General features: G+C 37.8%; 2 protein-coding genes and 1 pseudogene across 2 annotated transcripts; 2 read left to right on the top strand and 1 right to left on the bottom strand.

Annotated features, from left to right (window-relative positions):
- Window positions 1-3,544: 3,544 nt before the first annotated feature.
- LOC148103840 (programmed cell death 1 ligand 1-like) lies at window positions 3,545-5,916 on the top strand. The gene is made up of 4 exons (XM_087834709.1): window positions 3,545-3,896; window positions 4,903-4,958; window positions 5,066-5,419; window positions 5,646-5,916. Coding segments are annotated over exons 1-4 (444 nt in total). The 5' UTR covers window positions 3,545-3,894; the 3' UTR covers window positions 5,678-5,916.
- Window positions 5,917-6,261: 345 nt separating this feature from the next.
- On the bottom strand, window positions 6,262-19,242 carry LOC102788315 (uncharacterized). The gene is made up of 10 exons (XM_087834873.1): window positions 19,057-19,242; window positions 17,935-17,994; window positions 17,147-17,262; window positions 12,983-13,121; window positions 11,703-11,729; window positions 10,930-11,009; window positions 10,704-10,794; window positions 10,499-10,606; window positions 8,930-9,097; window positions 6,262-7,852 (listed from the first exon to the last, which is right to left on the bottom strand). The coding sequence occupies exons 1-10, from the start codon at window positions 19,085-19,087 to the stop codon at window positions 7,719-7,721; spliced, it is 954 nt and encodes a 317-aa protein (XP_087690999.1). The 5' UTR covers window positions 19,088-19,242; the 3' UTR covers window positions 6,262-7,718.
- Window positions 14,655-15,975, top strand: LOC148103839 (uncharacterized; annotated as a pseudogene).
- Window positions 19,243-21,017: the final 1,775 nt, after the last annotated feature.

Here is a 21,017-nt window from a genome sequence, read left to right as displayed (position 1 = left end):
TTTTACAGAAAGCAGTATCCTTTAAAGTTGTATGTACAATCGTTAGAGTAAATTGCATAATTTGAGCTTTTAAAAAATACTCGAGTAAATATTGTGCTACGAAGCTTATACACTGCATTGATGTGTTAAAAAATGTTTGGGATTGTTCACAATATTTTTTTTTTTTTTTTTTTTTGGGGGGGGGGGGGGTTTGTGTTTAAAGGTTTTTCACCTATGGCCGAAAAGAAGATTAAAGAAAAAAAGAGAAACAAAAGATCTGCCTGGTAATTGAGTAAAATCCAGTTAAACACTAGGGGTGCAACAATACACAAAATTCACGGTTCGGTATTTTTTTCGATACAAAAAAATGTTCATGCCTTTTTTAATTTGTCATTTATTAAAATTATAAATATATTTTAACTCAAAAGTACAGTTTTTAAATTTAATGTTGCTGAAACAAAGTAATAAAAAATAAATCTATCTGAGAAATCACTCATCTTTGGAAAAGAGAGTTTATTACAGAGAAATGGCTCTTTCCAAAATAAAAGCTATACTATACGCTTCTTCTGGGCTATATTCTCAGCAGCATATTAAACATATCAGGTCCCCATAAGGAGAATCATGTGCTAACGGCTGTCTAAATGACTCGGCTAAAGTTTGTAGCATGCGTGCTTGTTGTTTTTGTCTGCTTCCACTTGTCTTTGCATTAGGATGATGTCGGCGTAAATGTGCAGTCATATTCGTTGTGTTCCCACTAGTGCTGTCAGCGTTAATCTCGTTGAAATGACGTTAACGCCACAACACAGCAAATCTCTGTTAACAAGCAACCGCGGATCACCCCGTGTGTGGGGCTGGACGGCCAACACGTTAACGAGCTAACTGCACAAACGCACTAGTTCCCACCAATGTAATTGAGCATTGCGGGGCACATCCAACATACCATTAACAAACCATTTTTTTTTTACTTTTGTCCATGACGCGCTTACCTTCAGGGTCATATGTCACATGAAAACCAAAATAGTTCCAAACGCCAGATCTGAATGAGGGTCGGGGAGGTTCAATTTGCCATGTTGCAACGAGCTTAACTTCTGTCCCGCTAGCTTGCCCTGCGCTCAGTGAATCTGCGTTCGACTACTTCGCCTAGGCTGCACTGTCGAGTGCAGATCCACTGAGCTCTCAACACAGACAGCATCGTCAGAAGAAAAGTTGATAAAATAAATTTAAAATTTTGTATTGTTCGATACATATGCGTACCGAACCGAAAGCACTGTATCGAACGGTTCAATATCGATACGAGTATTGTTGCACCCTTATTAAACACCTGTGAAAGACGCATCAATCCCTTTCAAGCGGGGAAGCTGCACAAGCGTAAAGAGCTTGACAGTGTCTTTTAGACCCCATTCCTACAAGACTGCTAAAAGAAGTCCTGCCATTAATTAATGCTTCAATCTTAAATCTGACCAACTTGTTTAGATGAACTGCTGGACTTCCAGCCCAGCAGGTTTAGGGAAGTCTTTATGGGGTCACACTCTGACCCCCCCCCCCCCCCCCCCCCCCCCCACACACACACACACACACACACACACACACACACAACGCACAGAGACAAGGTATTCTTTGTTCACATGTATACCTATGTAAGATGTTATATGTTAATGACCTATGGCATATTCATGTAGCCACAATAAAAGGAGTGCTATGGGGAACCTGGCTGAGAGTCTGATGGAGGTCAAGTGGGTGGAACGACACTTGGCTCCAACCTATCAGTAACATTGTCTGTTTATCCAGTTGAAATTAGGTTTGCAAATGTGAAAAAGGTTGATTACATTTTCAAACAGTATATTGCATTAATATTAATTACAAGCCACTACATGTATGACATGATTGAGAGCTGAGCCCCCGTCCCCATTTATATATTTGCATGATCTGTCCGTCCCAGCTTCAGTTGGTTCGCTCCATCTCTGAGCCTGTTGGTAAGTTGTGCAGGAGAAGTCCTCGTTTTTATCTTCTTTTGATCCTATAAAAGCATTTTTTTTTCAGTAACCCTACAGAAGTCACTGCTGTTTAGTTTTCTGTCTTCATTTATGTTGGAAGTGGTAGCAGAGCTGGTATATCATGTTTAGGTGGAAACAAGCAATCTAACTTCTAACTCTGTTAAATTTCATATATTCTGTTTTTATGGATGCCTGGATGTTACACCTGGTAGAGCAGCCACACTGATCATTTTATTAAAGATGAAAGAATTTAGACAGTTTGTAACTCTCAGTGATGCCGCAGAGTTCCTTTGACTTTGGGATCTGCAGCGGAGTTTGGACCTGGAAACGGCTAATGACATCAGACTTAATGGCCGGATAACATCTCTATTGCTTAATGCATAATTGTGTTGTGAATATTCATCTTTAATCTGTAAAAAAGCATAAGGTTCAGAAAAATTATAGTAATTACAAAATGGTACATTTCAGACTAGAATGGCAAAGGGGAAGCTGTCAGTAGAGGAACAAAAGAGAAGGAACAGGGATGATCAAAAAAGAAGGAGAGAAAAAATTAACAGCCAGCCTGAGTTTCTCATAAAGGAAAGGGAAAGATGGAGAAATAGAGTGAAAGAGGGAAAAATAAAGAACATCAGTGATCTGAAAGAACGAGAAAAAAGGCAGAAGAGAAGGTTTTGGAAACAAGCACAGAGAGACAAAAGGAGAGAAAGTACAGCGGGGTCTAAACACACAACCACAGAGAACTTTAGGAATCAAGGAGTAGTAGGTAGCTGCTTGCTGGCGAACTATGACATGTGCAAAAACAGAATTGTTATGATGTGTCTTGTGATATTACAAAGGTTGTTAAGGTTTAATGGTCATTTTGAAAGAAATAATATCTTGTTTTCTACTATTGTGTCACCACCGTCTGCACCTTGTCAACTCCATAATATGGATTTTTTGTTTATTTTTCACTTTTGGAGAACCATATATTTTCCTCCCTCATGATCTTCCAATAAAAATACGTAATTTTATCAATAAATGTGTAATTTGCATGCTGCTTAATATGATTGTTTCTTATAGAGATTAAATACAAGCTTCTGAAAATATGTATGACTTTAACTCTAATAATAAAAAGCCAAAATAATCTTACTTTTAAATGTGGTATAATTACTTTGAAAACATATGTGCATAAAAAATAGAATAGAGAAGCTGCTAATAGTCAAAATAGCTGAAACAACTTAATTTAAAATATATATTTTTGCATTTCTTTGTGTCTGACGGTGTTGACAAAAACCTTGCACTTCTCCAGCAAAAACATAAATTATTAAAAAATGTTAGGAGATTGTACCAAAACATGGTGAGACAGCCAAAACTTTGTGTAACAATTGTATGTAAATATGTTTTTGAAAAATCAAAAAATATATTTTAGAAAATTAAAACCTGTTTTGTCCCTAATCTCAGGAATCACTGATTTATTCATTTGTTTTTGTTTTTTTAGTCTGAAAAATCACAACATAACTTTTCACAGAAACAGAAACAGTATTTCCTCAGAACCTGCTTTTGTCTGATCATTTTTTGTCAGTGCCCCGGCACACTGCTGCAACAAACAAGTCAGTTTACTCTGAACTGGGTGATGACTCCTTTAAATGAAAATTAGCTTGTAGCTTGTTGTTTGTCTAATGATGTGACTGGAAAAGTGAGCTCAAATATTATTTGTTGAATTTAGCCTGTTGCATCAGTTGCTCACTTTCTCTTATCTCGGGGTTAACAAACTCAGTTGTTGCTTACTCTGCAGTCTGAAAGAGGACCCTGTACTCTGCACAGACTTGGATGAGCTTTGTTAAACGAGGTTCATGTTAACAGTTTAAATTACGCATTTTTTGGAGGCAGACAACCAAAGACAACGGTGTTTGTTACAATCTGAGAAAGGAAGAAGCAACCCATGTATGTTTTTATAATGTTTTTCTGCTTCTATTGCTACTGTTAGTGATGAAAAACAAGAATGTGCATAGACTATTATTAGTACAAGTAGTAGTAGGATTAAGTAGTAGTAAATTATTAGATACATGAGAATTTGTACTTTTTTGAGATTTCTATATCATCAATGTGATTTTTGTTTTTCCCACCAAAACACTTGTGCTGCAAATTCATATTTATTTTTTTATCTGTCAGGTTCAATAAACACTACATTTTTCACTCTAATTTTCTGCCAATTATTTTATGATTAATGCTTTAAAGAGTTAAAGAGGTTGTGTCATTAACATAATGCTTATTTTCATAAAAAGGGCGATCGTGGCAGTTTGTCTTGTAATCAGAAGGTTGCCAGTTCGAGCCCGGGCTCGGACAGTCTAGGTTGTTGTGTCCTTGGGCAAGACACTTCACCCGTTGCCTACTGGAGTTGGTCAGAGGGCCCAGTGGCGCCAGTGTCCGGCAGCCTCGCCTCTGTCAGTGCGCCCCAGGACGGCTGTGGCTACAATGTAGCTTACCATCACCAGTGTGGGAATGTGTGGATGACTGGATGTGTAAAGCGCTTTGGGGTCCTTAGGGACTAGTAAAGGGCTATACAAATACAGGCCAAAAATAGCATCTTCATTTTGATGGTAAACACTCCTTTAAACACCATCACAGAAAACAGATTTCACAGTGTTGCTGTTTTCTATATGTTGAAACATGGCCCCACCTTGTGTCAGATATATATTTTTGCAACTCTGAATATAAAAAAAAATATGTCAAATACTTTGAGAGCAAATTTTTTCTTCTGGTTGCTTCCATTGCTGTGTTTGTAGTTCATGTAGTTTTGGTCAGTCAGTGTAATAATCAGGATCATGAACAGGATCAGATGTTGTGATGAGTGAATGAAGTCAGACTGTTGATTTTCCTTCTTCTAGCTGTACTGACTGACCTTTGACCTCATGTGTTGATGACTCTTCACCTCTGTCTCCTCTCACAGGGAGAAGATGATCTGCAGGATCCTGCTGCTCATCATCCTCACCTCATGTGTCTCTGGTTAGTTTACAGCTTCACTTTATGAACTCCAAATAAAGCTCAACAACAGATTTGTTCCAGTTCTCAGTGTGTCTGCTCCTCTCTTTCCCTCTCTGTCTCCTCAACAGGATCATTTGTAGTCAATGTGACACAGAGCTCCTATCAGGCAGAGGAGAACCACAACATCACACTGGAGTGGACGTTCACCATCATAGATGACATGTCTTTGATTAGTGTCCTCTGTTATCAGAAAATTGAAGAAAAAATAGTAGTCTTGTACAATTTTGTTCATTATTTTGAGGTGTCAGAGTCTCGGGATGAAAAGTTTTCAGGACGAGTCCAGAGTGACAAAGACGCCCTCAGAGAAGGACGAATCAGTCTTCAACTGTCAAGACTCAGGACTGATGACTCGGGTCTTTATGTTTGTGCAGTGTTTACTAACTACTCCTCAGGTTCAGCAAAATGTGATCTCAAAATCACTGGTAAGTTTATTCAGTAGAATTAATAGACTTTTCAATTTTCACTCTTTCACTGGCTGGACTTTTAATCTGCACTTGATGGAGTTTAATTGTTGAGAATTTTATTATTAGTCAAGATCAGCTTTCATAATTAAAACACATTTCATACATGTAAGACAAACATCAAAACATGCTCATGCTGGACACTGTTTCTTTCTCTCTTTTTTCTTTCTTTTTTTGTCTTTTACAGCAGCTGCTGATCAACTCAGAGATCGAGTTTAACACCCAACACAGTTGGGAATGGCACTGACAGCACCACCTCTGATGTGGTGTTTGCCATAATTCAGAAAGAAAGTGCAGACACAAGACTTATTTATAGCTGTAGAGATGAGTTTCTCAGATTACAAGTAATAAATCCAAGTTTCTTTGATGATTTTACATCTCATCAACACCAAATAATTTAATTCCAAATTCTTGTTTAAAATGTATTTTCTGTTTTTTTACAACCTGCAAAATGATCATTAAAGAAGTTAATTATAGGATTTGACAAAAGTATTTTTTGTTATGGTGTGCTGGCTCTGTGAAGAAACAATACTGGCTTGATCAAGGCTTTCTGTGTTGGGTAAAAATCAACAAAAACAAAACATCAGCTATTTAACACTAATAAAGTGACTGAAGACACTGAGACCTGAGGGCCATGGCCACAAGAAGAAGCATAAATACTCACAGACAGGTAAGTCAAAATTATTTTATAGTTTTGATATGGACCAAAGAATATACAGATGACTTTCTGAAAAGGTTTGGTGTGAGTAAGGCAGCAAATAGAATTAAACCCAAATATTAGCGAGAGACATTTTTAACCATCAGGATAATAAAGAGAATGAAGAAGAGATAACAGTGAAATTCTGAAAAAAATAGTTTTATTTGAATCAATTTGATTTTTAACATGAAACAAAATAACACTTCTCAATGTTTGTTTTTTTAACATTAGTCAGAAAATTATATATTTATATATCAGTTTGAATTAGCAGTTTGAGCAAAATGGCAGTGGTGAAATGTATTTTTAGTTAGCTTCTGAAAAGAAACCAGTTTATAAAAAAATGACAAAATAAATGTAAGTTAAAAAAAATGAAAGCATTTAAACGTCTAGTAGAATGGAAACCTCCAGAGTCACCAAATTAAAATATAGAACTTGAATAAATGTGAATAGTTCACAGTATTCTACTAAAAAAAATATATCGTGTACAAAAATATTTACAGCAATTATGACACAGAGTGTATTTTTATAGTTCAGAGATTTCACAAATCTCACTGTAGGTTTAGGGGAAACTAGCCTACATCGATAATTTGAGAGTAACAGTTGTCGCTGCTAAAGCTAACTTTAATTTTGTTTTATGATGCTTTAGTAAATAAAATGGAGTAGAAAAATGCTACATTTTAGGAAAAAACTCATTTGATTTAAGTTTGATGTGCTGATAATGTATAAAACAAACAAAAAAATCATAAGGAAGCGTTAAAGCTAGTTTTATGTTTATTGGTAATGAGATGTGGTTCCCAAATGAAGCATCATTCTTGTGTATGTCTATTTGCGTCTTGGAATTACAACCATAACTTATTATTGCAATATTAAACTGTACAAAAAGTTAATCAACTGTTTCCTATATGAGTACTTTGTACACACTAATTTCCCCAAAAATAATCTGACTTAAAACCAAACATCTCTTCTGAGAAAAATTTAGCCTACTTCAAAGGATGTTAGATCTGAGAGGAACTGCAGCCAATCTAAACGCTCATGAAGTGATCACATTTGTAAAAAAAAAAAAAAAAAGTTGAGGTGTTATTGCTTAGTCTAGATGTCACAAATAAGCTACCTTGCTTATTTTACTTCCTTTGGTATGAAGTTTGCAGTGTGGTTAGGCAACAATAATAATAAGTCAGTTAAATGCAGAAAAAGTTGTGATTTGGTAAAAACAGTTAACATTTCTTCAGTCCTTCTTTTTCTTCGATGCAATTTTGGACTGCCTCTTTGAGCTTCCCAAATTGCTCAGTTTCAAACAATTCAATTAAAATCAGTTTAAAGTCCTTCATATAGTCTTAGAAAAAATACTAAATAAGACCAATAAATTTGAACAAAAACATATAAAAACACAATAAGAAATCAGTTAAAGCTAGCTTCATGTTTACAGGTTGATGTTAATTCCTTGGTTGTTCACTTCACAATCCATACTAGCTTTGGGAAAAAACACATGTCGTGCTCATATCCATGTGCTACGAAAGACAGTCTCTGCCTATATGTTGATGGAAGAGGATAACATTCAAGGTGCTAAGAGGAAGAGGAGGATAAGGAGAATGGAGAGAAGGGGAAGACCGAGGAAGAACCTTCAGAAGAATTGAGGAGCTGATCGCACCATGCCGGCTCGTCCAGGTTTATTTCAACAAATGGGTCACTGGAGCAAACTGCTGTGACAGAGGACAAAGATTGGGATTGAAGAAGACAGTGGATTGCAAAATGGAAAATGCCAACTTATCTGCAAACACCTAATCACTGTGCAGCAGTAAAACATTAAAAAAGTGCCACAGAAACAGACAATGTTCACTTTTAGAGTAAAACTGATGCATCACTTCTGCAGCCAACACTTTTAAAATGCAGACATTTTCATTTAAAGCCAAATGGTCTCTACCTTCAGTTAGTCACTGACCTGTTGCTACCGTAGATCTACCTTTTGAATTTTGCATGAAGTAAAAACATTTCAGGAAAAAAGTCCACATTTGGAGGTAGGGATTGATCAGGGAGACATAATTCACATCACTCCTTACACCAGCGACCACAGTAAGAGTCTCATATACAGCTGTGGTTGGACGTTTCCATACACTTATTATCAGCATGAATGTCATGGTAAATAATATGACAAGGCTAAAGCCTATTAACTTTTTAATTGTAATCATGGTTGACTACAACTGGCAGCTTTTCTTTGCCGCATAAAACAATTTGTTTAGCAGCACTCATTGGAATAAATATAGGGGCAATCGTGGCTCAAGAGTTGGCAGTTCGTCTTGTAATCGGAAGGTGGTCGGTTTGAGCCCCGACTCCGACAGTCTCAGTCGTTGTGTCTTTGGGCAAGACACTTCACCCGTTGCCTACTGGTGGTGGGCAGAGGGACCGGTGGCGCCAGTGTCCGGCAGCCTCGCCTCTGTCAGTGCGCCCCAGGGTGGCTGTGGCTACGATGTAGCTTGCCATCACCTGTGTGTGAATGGGTGGACGACTGAATGTGTAAAGTGCTTTGGGGTCCATAGGGACTAAGTAAAGCGCTATACAAATACAGGCCATTTAACATAAAGAGTTGAGCCATATGTATACAAAGAATTTCAGTGAATATTTTATGTTTTGTCTTTAGACACACATAGAAGCGAGTTATATTTTTGAGCTTCACGGTAAACTTTCTCATGCAAGTCCTGCATGATTTCTGAAAATTCAATAGAGAAATGACCGTACTGCTTTGTGTTTGTATTTGCATTATTAAAGAAAAATCTTACTTGGGTTGTTGTTGTTTTCATTCTGCTGCTCCCCAATAGCATCAAAGAAAAGGCTGGTACTGCTCGGTGGGTTGGATATCTTGTCAGCTTCATCGCTACTCAGAGAGGGAGTGGTGTTTTCAGCGGGTGAAGTCTCCACACCGTTTGCTTCTGGCTGCTCCTCAGGAGCTGAGTAGAGAGGGCAAACAGAAGACAAACAGGATTTGTAAGATAAGGTGCAACTTTCTTTAGTGCTGCATAGTTTTGGGTAATCTCTGCAATGCTAAAGATATTATTTAGTGTAGTTCAAAGCCCTTCTCACAACATACAGTACTTTTTTCGAAACATGTAATTTGCAATCTTATTTGTAATTTGTATTCTTACTGTCCAAAGAATTTTACTTTACTTCTGGGTAAAAAAATAACTTATTGATGGCAAAATATCTTGCCTTGTAGTTTAGGCTGTTTAGAAATAATGGAGTAGTGTGGAGGCATATATTCTTGGACCTCTCTGGGCCGCTTATTACAAACAGAGCATTGTTTAAATCCTACTTTAGTGTTGATGCTGATCATGAGTAAAACACAGTGTCACAAAGCTCAAATCTCTCAATGTGGTTTCTTGTAAATGACAATGCGTTCACAGTACTTAGAGGCAAGAAGTCATGAAGTACAAATACATAGTTACTATACCTAAGTAGAATTTTCAGGTATCTGTACTTTACTTAGTAGTAATTTAAACTTAGTAGTTTTTTAATGTTTACATTTTTAAACAACACAGAAATGACTGCAGGTGTCCCTAAGTTGCTGCGGTACTTTAGTATCTAGTTAGCCTTACACAAGTGGAGCGAGCATAAAAGTAGTAACATGATTTGTCAGGTAACTTTACATGCAGCATTTTTATCAGCTAAACAAACATCAGAAAATACAAAAACTGCTTGTGTGCAGTTTGTCTCACAGTGAGTTGTAGATAAAAATCCAGCTGCCGTATTTCACAGGAAGAGAAAAGAAAGAGAGCTAACTTCACTCAGATATAGAAAACGATAAGAAAGACTGGACAGGAGAGGAAGAAGAGAGGTTAGATTTAAAGGTAAGGACTGCTGATTTAAAGCTCACATGTAAGTCATTGTGTGGTTAAATCAGATATTGGGTCTGTACATATGACATTATGTTTTTATCATAGAGTGAAACGTAAACGGGTTAGTTTGCTGTACTGTGATGGATTTAAAGTATAGAACAGAGTGTGACTGGTGCACAGTGGCTGTGGTTTCATGCTCAGAGTTTGGTTACATCAAGTGTAGCAGTGGTTCTATAATACTTTTCTAATCTACCTGAGGACTCAAAGTGTTTTTTAGGACTATAATTAACCAATATGTGCTCCTAGTAGCGAAACAGTAGTAGAATTTCTCAGATGTGTTCTATTGAGATCTGGTGAATATGAAAATTCTAGTGCTATTATGATGGCCATGAAGGACATGAAGGATTTTCGCGTGCTCGTCAAAAATATAATTTATAGTCCGGAGCTTTACATTTTATTCACTTGAAAATTTTTAAACTTTTTCTTTGAGAACTGAAAAACAGTTTCATTTTGTACCGTTCTCTCCAGTGGAGTCCTTTTCCTCCGACTGTAGACTCGTGCCATTAGCGACCGGTGGAGGTGAAAGGTCATCGGTGGCTTCAATATCTTTAGGTACCGGTCGCTCTGAGATGTGACACACATACAAACACCACAGCAAACTCATTAGAATCACCTTAAGTGCAGACATGTATATATAAAATGTAATTCCACAGAAACACACCCAGATCATCCAGGTAGACTGGCTCAAAGGTGCCAGTGGGCTGGTTGAGATGACCAACAGGATTTGGACGCTGGAGGTCAAATGAATATGTCTGCACAAACAAACAAAAAAGCAAGCAAGATACTAATAAGCGAACATGATGTGTGTGTACCTGTTTTAATTGTAATATAATAAGCAAAGGCAAAGCGCACAGAAAACAATTTCTACTTCCATTACTTTTTCTTACCCTGGAAGCTCTCCTCAAGAGGTAGAGGATGATGCACAGAATTATAATCACTATGATGATAAGCGCCAGGACAACATAACCTAGAGACAAAGATAAGCAGAGCTGTTTTAAAAAAAGTGGTAATAACATTGGGACCACCCAAAAAAGGGAATGGGCTCTAAAAATTAATATTATCTTGTTAAACTCCTTAGAACATCACTTAAAAAAATATAAAAGTATTTAAAATGTGAAAGTAGAATTGTAGAGAAATTACACTGTCAATTTCTTGTCATGTAATCAGCATTGCAACCACAGGGGGACACTAGCATTTTTTATGGTTGATTTTTTTAGTCCCACCAAGTAAGAAAAACTAAAAGGTGTCTCGCCCAGGCAGCAAACATATTTGAGCCAAATCTAGCCTACTTTTGGCACTGGCCATTGTTCTGTGTGGAATGTCGTGTGAAAACTTGCATTTGGTGGAACTGTGGCTGAGTAGTGGTAACCAGGCACATCCTGAGTAAGTGCTGCCAGTCACAACCCAAGGCAGCTCACAGGAAACCACTGATATGTGCCAAAAATCCGTTAACATCTAAAAAATTTCACTGTTTTGTTTTTTGTTTTGTTTTTTTAAATATAGATTCTAGATCCTACTTATTACCACTGAAACTACTGGCCACTGTAGTTTTAAGAAGTTCACTACAACATTAGTGTCCATTTGGACAGTTGAAAATGATAGCAGAATAAAACAGACAGATGTTTAAATACATAATAGATAATATAATAAAGATTCTTACCTGCAGACGAGCCAGCTGAAGGGGGTGCTAAAAGAAACAAACAGCAGGCTCAGTAATTCAGCTAAAGTCAGTTTATGGTTTTTTTTATAATAGAAAAGTGTAGCAAATTCACTTTATAGGTAAAAGCGTAGCATATATCTGAATATTTAAATTACAAGAGGATGAGCATTTGATTTGTCTTTAGTTAATTTGCAACATTTACAAGTGACTTTCCTTTTAGCAGACACTATTTAAGCATAGTGATTCAATTTAAGTCAGTAACTCCTTTCCATCTATCCATATGTCCTGTTAGTATCCATGTGATTACTATTCAGAAACTGCTTTTCAAAAAAAAAAAAAAACTTTAAGGATTATTTTGGTTTAATATCCCAAAGAATCGATTAAGGTGTTCCACAAGGATCAGTACTGGGCCCCTTTTAATACTTGTTTGTTTACAATTTTATTACGATGATACTTTTATATCTACTACTTACGTACTTTTCTATCTACCCCTCACCAGGTCTGCCTTTGTTTTAGTCCTGTCTATAGGAAATACCCTGCAAATTAAAATAACCTGAACTTTGGTTAGATTGTAGGCTGTCCAACAAAGTTCAAACTGAACTTGGAGTGTATTTCTCTTTTCAATAGGACGATATATTTTTCTCTCTACTATACATTAAAATTACTTTTTATAATCCACAACAAGAACTATCTAGCTAATGACCAAGTTTAAATAAAGCAATGAACCCATTTCTATTTCATGTTGACTTTGTGATTTCCAAACATATTTCTGCTGATATGTTGCTTCTTTTGGATTATTTATAATGTGACTAACCCCTATTCTAAATCTTAGTTAACTTCATTATTTTAATTGTCTTTAAAATGATAGATAAAGATGTTTTACATGTTACATGTTTGTTTTGAGCACTAAGCATCTATATATCATTTTAGATACAAGAGATCAAAAGTCAAGCAGAAACTTACTCCTTCTGCTTGACAATATGGCTCAAATGATTAACCTGAATTGATATCTAAGTCCTAATTTTAAAAAAGAAAGAGGAAAAAAGGGGTACAAGTGTGCTGCTTTGTGGTCCTTTTATGTGATACGGTGGCGTGCCACTCGCTTGTGTCTGAATATTCAGTTTGACAGTGTGTTAGAATAGGGTGAGAGTGTTTGAGTGGTTGTGTCTGCAGCCTGCTTACAGCTACAGAGCGTGTGAGCCTGCGAGTGTTGTGGTTTGATGCACAGGAAGACAAGGGCGCAGAACTTGTGCATGCGCTTTCTGAATATGTGACGGTACCTGTAGTTCCTGAGCTGGTACTTGGTGTCGTTTGAGTCATTTTACCACCACGGTCTGCTCCTCCTTGTGTGACTATGCTGGTAGTCTCTTTCGTTGGTACATTAGTACTTGTTAGATTAGTAGCCACTGTGCCTCCAGGCTGTGAAGAGTAACAAACATCCTTTGGTTTGAAACATTTCATCCTGTAATCTGCCTGATTTCTGTTTCACTCATTGAATATGAAGGCATCTGACTCTGTACAGCAGTAGTTTCTGATTCAAAAGGCTTCCTGTGAGGAGTCTTTGTAGTTCAAGTGAGTTATTTTTTGATGTGGGAAGCCATGTCTATAGACTGTGAATAAAAAAAATAAAGGTGACTGTAGCCACCGTGGTATCACCCAGTGGTTTTAGAAGTCTTATTTCGAAGGCTTGAGTTGAAAGCTTTTCTAGTCGCCATCTTGTTTTTTTGAAATTTGACGTCACCATTGAAGGATGAGTCTGGATGTGAAACAGAGCTCACTGCATACTCGTGCAGAAGCCACAACCTAATTCATACACTCCTTTCTCATCTATTTTACTCAAATTAGACTATAAATTTTAAAAAGGACATTATGTTGAGTCCAATATGACTTTAAACTAGCATCAGAGACCATAAACTCCTCAGGAAAGCATTTACAGAAATAACAAATCAAATGAGAAATATCAAGAAAGTCGTTTTCTATTAGTACCACACAACAACCGCCTTAAGAGGACTTTAAACATGCTTTAGTCTATTGTGTAGAGAAAAAACGTGTTGTTGTCATTGGTATCAACTAATTTATTTACAAATGAATTTATTAATGTATTATTTGCCAATTTTTTTGGTAGACTAAACACTGATGTATGTCTGTCATATGTGACCTGCTTAGATTACATGATTTTTTTTAAATGAAATGATACAGAAGAGGAAAAAAAACCCGAATAATAATTTCACTGAATATAAAAATCATTGACAATCAGCAGATCATTTAATTTACCATTTTTTTAAAGTTCAAACTGTCAAATTTTGCATGTTTCATAAAAACTGAAAGTTTTCCTCTCAACAGTGACTTACACTTGATGTATTTCATTCCTGTAAAAAGAAGACCCTCAAGCTGAAGCTTAACTGAATAATTAGTCATTTTATTCTGGTTTCGTTATAAAATACAGGCTCATTCAAAGACAAAAAATTAGGCCATTCACCCGCAGGCTAACTTCAACCTAAGCTGTATTTTACCATGGCAGCAATCAGGGACATGTGCTCTTTTTCTGCAGCAGAACAAGAGGGAAATGTAGCATGCGGCTTGCTAATACTGTTTTGGTATTAGTACAGAGAAGGGGCAGGTTGTTTAGAGACCACAGTAACCAACCGGAAATATTCAGCCGTCAGGAAACCCACTTCAGTACCTGAGCTCTACTACAGATTATTAGCAATAATTAGGGGTGGGAATTTAACTCGTTAATTGCAATTAATTAGTTTGATAACGCGTTAAACAAAAATAACACATTTAATCGCACTTTGAATTTTGAACTTTTTTCATTGCACGATTTCCTGTTATACCAATTACACTGATGCACACATCAGAGCCACATAATCAGAAGAAATTGTGTTGCTAGGACTGATTGGAGGTAAATTTCATTTCAAAAGACTACACGAGGGAAGCCTTGGTAAAAGCATGGTTTTGTACAAAGTGTGCAAAAAGGAGTTTGCATACCACCGAAGCACTTCAACCTTATGGTACCATCTAAATGCAAAACATGTTGCAGCGAGCACAGAAACTGTGGGAGCTGTTAGCGCTAGCAGTCCAAGTACCAACAAAAGGTGTCAGCAGCCCAAATTTCAGGCTTCAGGACCAATATTAGTAAGTCAACAAACTTTGGATGGATTGCTCTGGACTGTAGACCACTATCAGTGGTAGAAGATAGAGTGTTAGAAAATGTGCTACAGTTAGCGTCAGGTGATCCAACTTTCCAACTGCCATGGCGAAAGACTATTTTAAGTAAAATTCATCAGCTTTTTGACATTGATAAACAAGCAAAATTAGATGCATTACAGACAGCCCTGCTAATATGGAGGAACTACACCAGGAACAAACCAGACTGGGGCAACAGAAAGAGCCACTCATACAGGATGTTTCCACACTGTGGAATTCAGCGCTGGATATGGTTTCTCGTCTACTAAAGAATCAAGAGGCTGTTTTTACTGCTTTAGACAAACAAAAGCACAAGCTAGTCATTTTAACTCCATCAGAGCTGGTAAAACCCCTAAAGCTGCTGACTGTCCTTGAGCCATGCAGGTAAATAAAACTATTTTTAACAGTTTCTTCAAAAAGCCCTATAGTTACAGTTATTATGTGGATAAATAATGAATATCTTGAACTGTCTACTACCGGTTTGTGATTGAGCTTCATATGTCTCATGTTCAGTGGTTTTACCTGCTTTCTGCCGCCTGCATCACACCATGGTCTCTGATGATGACTCAAACTACATGGTGACATTTAAGTCTGCCTTCACAAAGGATCTATCCCAACGTGTAGCTACACTCAACCATCAGTGGCTCAAGATAGCTATTGTGCTTGACCCACGCTTTAAGGATTTCACATGTCTTGCAAGGGCAGAGCGAGAAGAGGTTTGGACCAGCCTTGAGGCCCTGCTGCAGGAACAGTGTAAAAATGCCAACACAAAGGAGCCAGCAAAGACAAAGACCCTCCTCCTGTCTTCATTGTCTTCATCAGCGAGACAGACTGTCCACTGCAGTGGTGGTCCAGTCGAGCAGGGACCCACCCACAGCTGTCTGTCCTGGTATTTGATTAGTGCTGCCACTTCTGTCCCAGGTGGGAGACTGTTCTCATTTGCAGCTCACATAGTAACAAAAAAGAGAGCTGCCTTGAAAATGTGAACAGGTTAGTTTGTCTAAGTAACTGGCTGAAAGAGACTGACAGTAACCAAGCATGGAGGTATTGTGAGTCCAATGGGTTTGCTATTTTCTTGCACTAAAATGTTAGATGATCACACTGTTTTAGCCTAATGTTAAAATAATGTTGGCAAAGGTTACTCAGAGTTTAAAGGTGAAGCTGGTCAAATAACCTTTTATGCTTTTGCCTTATTTTTTAAGAAGAAAAACTGCACTTTATGTTGAAATCTGTATTACTATTATTAATTAAAGACAATACCATTTCGAAAATGTACTTAAAGTACTTAAAATAGCACTTTATTTTTAAGTCCGCCCAATTTTGGAAAGGGATATTATTTTTTTTCTATTTTTTTCTCTCCAGAAATTAAAAGTGCTTAAGTTCACAATATTCATGTCCATGTCTATTATTTGATTCTGTCGCCCACTAAAACCTTTTGGATTAAAAAGAAACATTTGCGCTTTGGGGCAAATTTTCTTGTGTGATTAAATGCAATTAATCAGATTAATTAATTACAAAGCCTCCAGTTAATTAGATAAAAAAAATTTAATCAAGTCCCACCCCTAGTAATACTAACTTACTACTATGAGCTTTAGCAAATTAAAAAAATAATTTAACTTTTGGTATCCTACCTTGACTTGGGTGTTGTAATTAATTATTTACATTTTAAAAGAAATTAAACAAAGCTATGAAATTGGTGTGCTCAGTGTTATTCATCCTTTGCTGAACTGTAATATTTTTCTTCATCATAGCTGAAAATAACTATTTGGGATGTAAAGCTGTTGATGGAGAATCAAGTCAATGATCCAAAGATTAAACTGAATTTGTGAAAACAGAAATTGAATAATTGCTCTTTATGTTGTGTGATGATCAGAGTTGTGATTAAAGGCAGTAAACGACAGCTTGTGGTTCTCCAACTCTCTTTACGTCTGTGCAGCTACTCTGCTTTTAACTACGCAGCTTCATAGTGACAACAAGACTTCAGGAAGTGACTGCATGTTGTGCACCAGGAAATAGCTCCACCATGTAACTGTGCATAAAGCCTGAGTAGGTGGCTTTTTGCACTATAAAAAGAACCAGACTGCTGTAGATGTTACTTTTTATTCCCTTCTTAAAATAAAGCCTATTTGAAGTTTATGGTCACTGAATGGATGCCAATAATGTGAACTCATAAGCATGAATTCCCAAACCAGACTTTGTCTTTTTACACTTTGAGAACCAAGATTTGCTATTTAACTTTGAGATAATTGACTTACCATACTGTTTGTTTCCTCTGCTGTAGTACTCTCGGGGTCTGTGTGATTTTGCGTCTCGTTTTCAGCTCCATTTAAAACGTGTGTGGAAGCGATTGAGGGGACAGGAGAAACTGTACCTGACATAAAGGAGAGACGCATAAAATGACTTTGAGGCCACAGTTAACCTCCCCCCTCTGAAAATAACACTGTAAAATAATAAACTATTACAACTCTGCAAATAATGTAGTGATATAAAAAAATAAATAGAGTGACACAGTTCTGCAACAACACAAGAGCAGCAGTCTGCTTTAGAAGATAAACCAATGCAGATTTTTATGGTAGTTTAAGAAGCTACAGAGTGCTGACCAGGTTCAGGGTTAGTGTCTAAATCTGAATAGATTTACACAATACATGAGTTGTTCTTATTACAGAGGACATTTATACTGTAGCATTGCTACTTTTTTAAGGACAAAAATACTCCAATATTCTTTACTTAACACCAGAAAGGAAATCAATATAAATAGATTTTCAGGTTATCAGATCAAGTGACTTTTATTTCTACAGCCTAATATTACATGTAAGGGTTCATAGACTTTACACGCATAAACAAAACATATTAAGGACGTCAGAGAATTATTCAATTAAACATCTAAATGATCCTAAATGCTTTCAAAAAGTCTGACTCTTGCTTTTTGTCATTTTCATACCACAGGTCCATCTGTATTTGGACTTGTGGTATGCAAGAACCTTGATATTCTCAGCTTGTTTTATGTTAATTAAATAATTTTCTAATTTCCAGTGGAACATACCGCTGGTTTGCACATGACTTGTACCATCTTCTCCCAGGCAAATAGGAGAAACTGCTAGAACTGAAACAAAGAGAGAGAATGAGCAACAGATAAACATGAGGTTAAAAATGAGCCAGTTAGTCATGGAAAGAGATCAAATTAAATATAAACATCTGAAATTGCCTCAGGACGCAGACTGTGGGTGTGCAACATGATTCTACACTTTACCCTAACAAGTAAATGTCACCCAGATTCTGTGGCTTCTGTGTGAGATACACAAACCAACTAAACGTGCTCATTTACGGTCACTTGTTTGACAAAGCACGCTTGTTAACTGCTGCTGCAAATACGTGTGAAAAACAGAACAGCTGGTGTGAAAATGAGAGCAGAGAATGGTGAGAAAAGCAGGACAGGAGATATATCATTTTAAATCATATCAATCAGTCAGTTACAAAATTTCAGTCACTCTGCACTCTGACCTTTGACCTCTCTACCAAAGTTCCTCTGTAAGCCTGCAAACCGTATCTGTATATTACATTGTTATATGTACTGCATACATGTTCTGTGGTCCTAATTTATAGTAATTACAGCAACCAAAACACTTTCATGTTTACAGGGGCATTCACGTTTTTTGTGGTTGACAAATTTAAATTTGTAGCAAGACAAATAATTCAAATAATTATAGCTAAAGAGAAAAGACTCATGTTGAATTAATACATTCTGCTAATCTGTTGATATTTGCATTGATTTGCACAAAAAGCAGATTCAAAGAAGGGCGTGCATATGGCGAGATTCGTGTGCTCCCAGATTACTTCCTGGATATGTCATGCTTCTCGAGTCCCTGAATGACGCTGAAATGTAATCAAATGCATGCAAGTGCAGATTTAAGAGCAAATCAAGGCTTTCCTTGTGTTGGTCAAAGAAAGGTTTGATGTGGAGTAAAAACTCGAGTCTCCTGCACCGTCTGACCGTAAAAACAATCTGAACGTTGACAGTTTTTGAGTGCGCACAAGGACCCCGATCGCAAGCTTTTCTGTTCCCTTTTAATTTTATTTTTAACTTACCACAAATTCAAACTTCCTCTAGCGATAATAGAGCGTGAAATCAGAAATGAAACCTGTGTGACAGTTGAGTTAAACTCACCGAGGAAGCAGACACGGCTCCACAGCTTCATGGTGGTGGTGAATTTACTTTTCTCTCTCTCTCCTACTCACTGAGATTTTAGCCACTTAAAGTTGACGTATGACCATCAACAGGACTGGTGAGTTTCCTTCTTTGTTTTTTCCTTATTTTGTCCCTTTTAAAGCGATCCTCTTCTTCTGATGCTGCTCTCGCTCCTTAGCTATGAGCTTTCTGCTTGCCGCTTTCTCTCTCTCTTCCTCTCTCTCACCCTCTCCTCCCGCCCTCACTGTGTCTCTTGTCACTCAGTGCCTGTTTCATTTGTGCTCAGTGCTCTATGCTTGTTCTGTTAGTGCACGCTACACAACCTAAAGCATGCTGAAAACAGGGCGGTCGATTGATGTGGGCCCTTTATTTCAAAGAATCTTAAAGCTTTGTACCTTCATCCAACAACTTTAGGATGAAGCTGAACCTGGACTGTGGGTTACAACCTATGACCCGGCAACAGTTTTGGGTTAGTCGCTGGTCCTTGAGTTGCAGGTTGGGATTATAATCTCTGTAATAATAATAATCAGGTGAAAACACTGAAAAAAGGAGAGCATCAGATTAGATGCATGCTTACATGCTGTCTTTCTTCACTCTTTTTGTGTCTACTTTTCTTTTTCTCCACCTGCTGCAGTCTACCCTAACACCCCCCCCCCCCCCCACTTATTTCTCAACATCTCAACCCACTGTTCTCGCTCTCATATTCTCTATATGATCTGCATGTATCTCCACCCTCTCATGTTTCCCTCGCTCTCAGGAACTGAGTCATCGACCACAGGCACAGGATGCTAGCTCAGTTTTGGCCTCTCACCTCAGAAACACATCGGCAGGACCTCTTTAATGTTAATTTTCACTGGTTTAAAGCCACGACACACCATATAGCATTTAAAAAAATGCTTACACAAACTACAGAACGGGAAATTATTGCCTAAAGTGTATGAAATCCAGCTTTTGGTGCATTGGATGCTTTAAATTTGCAGCTTTTGTCCCATTTTTTTAAGCACAGTCTCAATGTTTTGTCTCAAGCTTTTTGTGGCTTACAATAGTTTTCAACTTGAGTGTCTTGTCACATTTCGCACAGTGATTCTCATGTGATGTCTAATGTTAACCACACGAGGGAGAAGTTACACAAAACTACAGCACAGACATCACTGATGTCGCAAAGATGACACTGATGAAGGATCGCAACAATATGAGAGGCAGAGCAAGATCAAGATCAGTAATTTCAGATGAAATTTGAGCCACTGTGTTAAACATGGTTTAAACATGTCAGGTCGGGTCTTGGACTCCATCTCTCTGGGAACATCTCAGCCCCAAGTGTGGGGGCCTATCTTCCGTCACCACACTCCCTGGCGGTGGCTGATGCCCTCGTCCATCGGTGTGTTGGTGGTTCCTGGCGCCCGTGGCTTGGTCGGGCCCCTTCCGGGGGTCGGGGCACCCTCGGCAGGGCCACCCCCCACGTATCCCTGCTTGGACTCTCACACTCTAGAGGGCTTCTGGATGTCTAGGGCCTGGATCTCCACCATATCTGCTTCATGCCCTGGGGGGCAGGGCTATGACTCCCCACACCTTCTAGCAGATAGTTGCATGGAGAAACCTTTTGAGGTTGTGACAGCAGGTGTACACACGGGTGCTCACAGAAAAACACTATATCTTCCTTGGCTGCTGCCTCAAAGCATACTGTGCACTGTCGGTCTTGTGTGCTGTTCAGTAACATTCAATATTTATTATTTACTGTCCGTGTTGGGGAGTAACGGAATACATGTACCGCCGTTACGTATTTAAAATACAAAATATTTATAATACTGCACTGCAAGGATACGTTACCATGCATGCCGTGTAATTTGATAAACGACCCACTATACCTCTTCCTGAGCCACAACTGTCCCCAGGAAACAGATGCAGTCATGACTGGGTATTTGAGGAGGAAAATGAAAGAT

Source organism: Neolamprologus brichardi, chromosome 3 (genome assembly GCF_056152115.1).
Source record: "Neolamprologus brichardi isolate AB-2024 chromosome 3, ASM5615211v1, whole genome shotgun sequence".
In the NCBI taxonomy this organism is placed as follows: domain Eukaryota; kingdom Metazoa; phylum Chordata; class Actinopteri; order Cichliformes; family Cichlidae; genus Neolamprologus; species Neolamprologus brichardi.
This window is presented reverse-complemented; position numbering and strand designations above follow the sequence as displayed.

Coding starts and splice junctions, on each gene's coding strand:
- LOC148103840 (XM_087834709.1), top strand. Junction 4,959..5,065: donor CCTCACCTCATGTGTCTCTG/GTTAGTTTACAG, acceptor TCTCCTCAACAG/GATCATTTGTAGTCAATGTG. Junction 5,420..5,645: donor ATGTGATCTCAAAATCACTG/GTAAGTTTATTC, acceptor TGTCTTTTACAG/CAGCTGCTGATCAACTCAGA.
- LOC102788315 (XM_087834873.1), bottom strand. CDS start 19,087: ATGAAGCTGTGGAGCCGTGTCTGCTTCCTCG. Junction 9,098..10,498: donor GGACTCCACTGGAGAGAACG/GTACAAAATGAA, acceptor CTCTCTACTCAG/CTCCTGAGGAGCAGCCAGAA. Junction 7,853..8,929: donor TGAAAACAACAACAACCCAA/GTAAGATTTTTC, acceptor CTGTCACAGCAG/TTTGCTCCAGTGACCCATTT.